General features: G+C 35.7%; 1 protein-coding gene across 2 annotated transcripts; it reads right to left on the bottom strand.

Annotated features, from left to right (window-relative positions):
- Nucleotides 1-200: 200 nt before the first annotated feature.
- Nucleotides 201-4,511, bottom strand: LOC121243321 (eukaryotic initiation factor 4A-9). 2 transcript variants are annotated; one of them, XM_041141424.1, is made up of 5 exons: nucleotides 4,289-4,511; nucleotides 2,972-3,041; nucleotides 2,678-2,784; nucleotides 1,546-1,976; nucleotides 201-1,208 (listed from the first exon to the last, which is right to left on the bottom strand). In XM_041141424.1, the coding sequence occupies exons 2-5, from the start codon at nucleotides 3,037-3,039 to the stop codon at nucleotides 573-575; spliced, it is 1,242 nt and encodes a 413-aa protein (XP_040997358.1). In that variant the 5' UTR covers nucleotides 3,040-3,041; nucleotides 4,289-4,511; the 3' UTR covers nucleotides 201-572. The 2 variants fall into 2 exon arrangements, with proteins under 2 accessions (XP_040997358.1, XP_040997359.1); XM_041141425.1 differs by lacking the exon at nucleotides 4,289-4,511 and having other exon boundaries at nucleotides 2,972-3,047.
- Between the last annotated feature and the right edge of the window lie 2,543 nt (nucleotides 4,512-7,054).

The raw sequence follows: 7,054 nt of genomic DNA, 5'->3' as shown, positions 1-7,054 counted from the left end.
GCATGTACCACACATTTTATAAAGACTGATGCAATCTCTTGGGGTAAAATGAGGAAAAACAGATAGGTATTATCCCAAACGAATCAAATTCGATCTTTGAAAAGGAAACAACAGTTGAAACATAGAAACGCATTCATCCTCCAGTTTGAGCACAGAAGAATTAGCAATCTTCAAACAGACACGGAGAGAGAATAGATACATTAGCAAACAGCTTGGAGAGATACTGGACCAAGCTCAGTATCCCAACATAGTCATATCATGATTCAAATCTACATAAAATTCCCTCTCACACATAAACCTAATTAATATTAGATCAAGACGAGGCCAATCCAAATTACAATCTGCAATTCTTTTTTAAATAAGAATACATAGCAAACTCAACAAAATTTGCAACCATGGACGATTCTTTTAGGCCCAAAATGGGAATAGGCGCCCATATCACCATGCAGAAGAGCCAAAAACCCTGATTTCAACCCATCAAAGAACCAAAAAAGGCCCTAGTCCCAGGAAAAAGACTTACCAATAATGGCTTCCAGATAAATAGCCATTAACAAGGCCAAGCTAAAACTGCCTCAAAGGAGATCGGCAACATTTGCTGGCAGCTCCTCAATCACCACATTGTAGAACCTCTGGATGTCAAAGAGCATCCTCTCATCATCTGCGGTCACAAAATTGATGGCAACACCCTTCCTTCCAAACCGCCCACTACGCCCAATTCGATGGAGGTAGTTCTCTGGCTGAGTAGGAAGATCATAATTGATCACGAGAGAGACTTGCTGGACATCAATACCCCTGGCCAAGAGATCAGTAGTGATGAGAACACGAGAGGACCCAGACCTGAATTCCCGCATGATGATGTCTCTTGTATTTTGATCCATGTCTCCGTGGGTGGCAGAAACTGTATGGTCACGGCTGCGCATCTTGTCTGTCAGCCAATCAACCTTGCGCCTTGTGTTCACAAAGATAACACTTTGGGTGATTGCCAAGGTTTCATAAAGATCACAAAGTGTCTCAAGCTTCCATTCCTCCTTGTCTACATTAACATGGAATTGCTTAATACCCTCAAGGGTGAGCTCATCACGTTTAACCAGAATCCTTACAGGTTTATTCATGAATTTCCTGGTAATCTCAAGAGCCTCAGGCGGCATTGTGGCAGAGAAAACTCCAACTTGAATTTTAGGTGGCAGCAGCTGGAAGATATCATAGATCTAGAAGTCGCCAACCGAGAATGTTAGAAAAAGAAATTACCAAACCAGCTAGCATTTATACCAAGTAAAAACTGATCTTTTAATACAGTGGTACAAAGTTCAGCTTGAAAGGGCCCTGCACACATGCCTAAAATGAATAAGAGTACCAAATGCAAACACAAGTTAATTCTGAAAACTAGCATGTAATGGTAAAATATTTTCCCTCTATCATGAATGAAGTAGGATCCCTGAATACTGTATGAACCAATACAATTATTAAAACCTTAGACTCAGATTTCTATCTAATAATTCAAGAAAGCACAAATAGAAGAGATTTATATGAAAATAAAGCAAGGACCTGATCCTTGAAGCCTCGTGAAAGCATTTCATCTGCTTCGTCTAACACAAACATCCTAATGTAATCAGGGCGCAGCGATTGCCTGCGAAGCATGTCAAAGACACGACCAGGGGTACCAACAACAACATGGACCCCAGCAGAAAGAATTCGTTGATCCTCACGAACACTTGTTCCACCAACACAGGCATGAACCTTGACACCCAAATAGTCACCAAGGGCCCGCATGACCTTCTCAATCTGTTGTGCAAGCTCCCTAGTGGGAGCAAGAACCAAGGCCTGGCATTCGACCAAGCCATAATCAAGCTGCTGCAAGATACCGGAGCAAAAAGTAGCAGTTTTCCCAGTTCCAGACTGAGCTTGTTGAATCACATCAAGTCCTTTACAGAAAGGAACAATCCCCCTTTGCTGAATTGCAGACGGCTTCTCAAAACCTAGAAAGAAGTTTGATCCATATATCAGCTTGCTATGTCACCACAAGATTGAAGTCAAGTCTCAGAGTACACATTAGAGAAAAGAAGTTTCAAATATAGCATAAACTTCACTTCACATGACGCTCACATCACCCATTGCATGTATAATTATATACACCATGAACTAATAAAACAACTCCTGAAGAAGTTCTAGGCAAGAACAAGGCAAATCAGAGGATATTGCCAGACAAACAGAATGTACTCACAGAGCTGTTATAACAAAAGAAATAGGAATGCAGTGCGAGTACAAGTATGACAACCCAAAGAAAACCCAACCACATCTAGGCTTATACTCCAAAAGAATTTGTCAAAGCTACAATTAATGCTCCTTGAAATCATTATAAAATCAAGTTCTACCCGGTAAGGAACCAATGTGGGACTTTACACTAAATGCACCTTTATCATATTCCTTCACCTTTATAATACTTCATATACTCAATGTGAAATGTAGCAGGGCATTATAATAAGTGTGTACACGTGTGTGCCTCTGCATGCGCATACACATCCTCAAATGTTTAAAAACTAAAATCACTTGATGATTTTTTTTGCCAGGCTAATCCATAGACATGGAAAACAGACAAGTTGCATGTACTGCCTATTCAATAAAGACAGACTTGATAAGTTTGAATTTCAGAGAGGAAAATATATCTTATCTGACATACCATAAGCATAGATTCCTCTAAGGAGGTTCTCTTGCAATCCCATCACATCAAAACTCTCATAAACCTCATCATATGATGTGAAGAAATCTTGCCCATCTGCTCCAAGTCTGCTCCAACCAAATTAACAAACCAGGCATGAAGTCTTTATTTTAGGCATCATATGACAAACGTGTGACATGAAAAAATGCTAATATCTCCCCAATGATGTGGAGGATGAACAAAAAGAGAGCCAATTACCATCAGTGCATGGGCAGTATATTTCTTTAAAGTGAAAACTAAATAGAAAGAACTTACAACTCGCTCATTTTAGCATCAAATTGACGGGCATCAAATTGGGATCCCTCAGGTGCCGCACTAGCCATGACTGCAAAGAGTCAAAGGTAAGTGACTAACTTGAAATCATATATCAGTAAACCGGGAATTATTTTATGTATAGCCACAGATATACTAATTACATTTCTCTATGCATGCAAGAAACAACATATTTCTCTCTTTTTTTACAAGCAAGAAACAACAGATTTCTTATGCCTGTAAGCAAAAATACCAATACTACTAGGTAAAGGTTTTGCACACTTATACACGCACAGTTACACAAAGATGATTCCTTCTCAGTCTCTCACCAAGAAGCCAAACAGTTTGAAAAGATGAACCCAACGCTAAAAAAAGGCTAGTGTATAATGCCAACATGGTCAGCACAATTGAATCACTCAAGGTGTTGGACGATAGAAAGTGCAGAAAAAGGTACATACATGTTAATAGGGTTAAGAAATTGCCAAAAAAAAATCATTTAGATGGCTTGGAACCCTAGGTGTGCAATTTGTATAGCACCGTATTGTACATGCCACATCTGCACCAAGAAACAGTCCCCATCTAATATGAATATCTCTTCTCTTTTATTTTTATTTATTTGGAAGGAGATTCACATCTTGCCCATACACAACAAACCCCCCTCTCACTACGAGAGTCAAAAAATCTCAACCACATGACCTAAATCATACTACTAACCAAAATCATGAAACCATTGTAATCAAGTTGTAGAAAAGATATTAAAATTAATTAATAGGAAGCGACATAATCACAGATTCAAACAGGAATGATTTATTACAAACCAATCAAACAACCTACTTAACACATTACCACATATTTGATGAACTAAATCACAGCTGATATCCCGCATACGATACTTAAAATCAAAACATATGGAAATCATACAAAGAAGTTCTATACATAAATTTAAGAATTTCCGTTAAAATACGTAGAATATTTCCTAATTTTTCAATGCATCTTGCGCTATACCAAGCAAACTAAACATGGGCATCATAGAATTGATATAAAAAATGGGGAAGAAAAAAATTAGCTGAAAATAAAAGAGACAAATTATAATTCACATGTATTTGGTCGTTTATGTTTCACATGTACGGATATTCCATCTCGTTTTCTCGGAAACCAAACAAAGCCCAAAAATTTAACGATCTACTCGCGATGAAAATCAATCTAGAACCAAATCCATATAAACTAGGAATCTATAAGCAAAGATAAAAGAGAACGCAATAAGATTCCCATCTATACAGTGTAAGGCGAAAAAATAACAGGAGAAAAGAAAGCGAGCACCTGAAAGCGATAGAGATAGCTCGACGAAGAGAAAGAGGGGTAGAGTTTCGGTATGGGGGTCTCTAGGGTTAGGGTCTCCCAAACTCCTCGGATCTTTGATTGGAGGAGTTTAAGGGAAAGCAACGAAACACAGAGATAAGAGAAGGCTGTGGGTAGTGCGAAGAGACTAACAAGGAGAAGGACTCTGGGTGAAAGAAACGTGAGGGATTTTGTGATGCCTCTCGCTTTTCTGAGTTGCCGGTTTTGCCCCTGTGATTCGTTCTTATTTTCTAGCTTTGTCTCCACGCCGAAGGTCTCGCACCGCCCAATTACGTCATTGTCTCTGTTTGATTGTACTCTTGAAGGGTTTTGTTCATGGTTCCAAAAAAAACGGTTTGAGTTAAATAATTCACAACCGATTTTGGGATGAAATGATAATTTTATATTTTAAAATATTATGTTTTATATTATTATTATTTTAAGATTTAAAAAAATTAAATTATTTATTATATTTTGTATAAAGATTTAAAAAATGTGTAATTATGAGATGAAAATATAATTTTGTGTTTTATTTTGTGCCTCAAATCAGTCCCAAAAATGTTTTTTAGATTATTATTCAGATATAAAAGATGTTTTTATTCACAAAAATATAAAAAAATAACAAATCTAAAGACAAAAATATGAAAGCTTTTACTCTATTAAAGGACAAACACTGCGAAAAAAATGAGTATTACTGTATTAAATTTACAAAATAGTAATTAATAATCCTATTTGATTATTTGAAACTTACCGCTCAGATGGCTCTCTTACGTTATGTGATGACACTTGATTTATTAAAAAAATTAAGAACACAAATACAAAAAGGGGAAAGAGAACCTAGAGTTTCATTCTTCATTTTTTTTTTATATATATTTTTGAATGCTCTTTCGATTTGAATATAATTTTTTATATTTTTTTAATAAATCACATGGTACTACGTGATGGTGCTATCACTGCCGCATCAAGAGGGCTATATGAGCGATAAGTTTCAGATGACCTAATATCAATACTCAATAGTAATGTTAGAAAGAGTATTAAGGTATGTAAGACTTGCACACCCATTTAAATCATTTTGAAACAAAAATGAGGTCTATTAATAAAAATAGATTTTTTTATGCAAATTTTAGATTTATCTATTTTTTTTAAAGAGAGTGAGAGATTTGCATATCATAAAAATATAAAAATCATTTTTCTTTACAAAAATATACAAAATACCACGACTTTATAAATTAAAGTTAAAATTTAATAATATCTTTCAAATATGTTTTCCCGTGGAGAAAAGTGCATTTTCGCATCAAGTTGACAAAAACATCAATTCGATGAGATAGCAATGGATAAAACCAATTAAATCATAATAGGTTTGAAATTTGAGTAGAAGAAAGTATCACCATAATCATTGACATATATGTTGTTGATAATAATCTTGGGCCAGAACACGGGCTTTATATTGTTGGGCCTCGATCTTCATTTGCAACTAATGAGATTTATATTGTTAGACTTTGGGTGAAATTAGGACCCAAGTGGGTGAAAATGAAGTGGGCTTAGTTAAAAAGGCCCCGGAAAGAGATACAGTAAGGGCCTTAACGTGACAAGACAATCAAAATACTTGCTGGGCTAGAAGATGTTGTTGGGAGAAAGAGCCCTTCTATTTGCATGGGATCGATGGTGTGTACTGCTGATATTGCATGCATGCGAACTCCACACACGTTGTGAAATGTGACCTTTACTACGAATTAATTAAAGCTTTATATAGGCCAGCATGCATGCATTAATGCGCAGATCATGATCGATCGTGATCTTTGCATGCATGAACACATGATGAAGAATGTAATTAAGCTGGTTGATCATGTAATATATAATGTTGAAGTATAGCTTCACATATTCAAAATATGGAGTTAAAGTCAAAAGAAGAAAAAATCAAACTAGAGAAGAAGAATTAATATTCTGTTAATTATATCATTCTGTTCTTAAGTTCCTATTCTAGTATAAATACAGTGCAGACCTTGTCAATATGATTCATTCATTTTTTTACGTTCAGTTGAATACAATCTCAGTTTTCTCCCTTTTGTTCCTATTCCTCTCTGCCTTTATCAAGTTCCTAGTTGAGTTTTCATCAAGTTCTTCACATGGTATCAGATTGAGAACTTTTCTTGCTTCCGCAAACTCATTTGTTCATTTCATTTTCTCTTATTTCTTAAACTTTCTCTGCATTACAAGATTTTCTTCGAGATTTAGTAATGATCTTCAATAAAGATTCTTGTATTTTTCCTATAGCTTTTTGGTATGGGGTTTGTCAATTCTACAAATTCTACTATTGTAAACGCTTCAGATGATTCTTCTAACCCATATTATCTTCATCCAAGTGATAACTCTGGTGCCCTCTTACTCTCAGAGATATTCAATGGGGATAATTATGTAGCTTGGAGTCAATTGATTGTCATAGCCTTGACTGTAAAAAATAAGATTGCTTTTGTTGATGGTTCGATTATTTCTCCTCCAGCTGCTCAACTTGTTGCTCACACAACTTAGTTACGTGCAAATAATCTAGTACTTTCTTGGCTGATGAATTCCATTTTAAAAGAAATTAGAAATAGCTTACTATATGTTGTCTCAGCTTTTGATCTTTGGAATGAGATGAAGATTATATATCTAAGAAGTGATGGACCAAGAGTTTTTCATCTTAAAAAATCTCTAAACTGCATAAACCAAGGGTCTTCATCTGTCATTAAATATTTCAATGCTTTCAAA

The sequence above is a fragment of the Juglans microcarpa x Juglans regia genome, chromosome 8D (assembly GCF_004785595.1).
Source record: "Juglans microcarpa x Juglans regia isolate MS1-56 chromosome 8D, Jm3101_v1.0, whole genome shotgun sequence".
Taxonomy (NCBI): domain Eukaryota; kingdom Viridiplantae; phylum Streptophyta; class Magnoliopsida; order Fagales; family Juglandaceae; genus Juglans; species Juglans microcarpa x Juglans regia.
The sequence above is the reverse complement of the archived record's forward strand: the minus strand, read 5'-3'. Positions and strand labels throughout refer to the sequence as shown.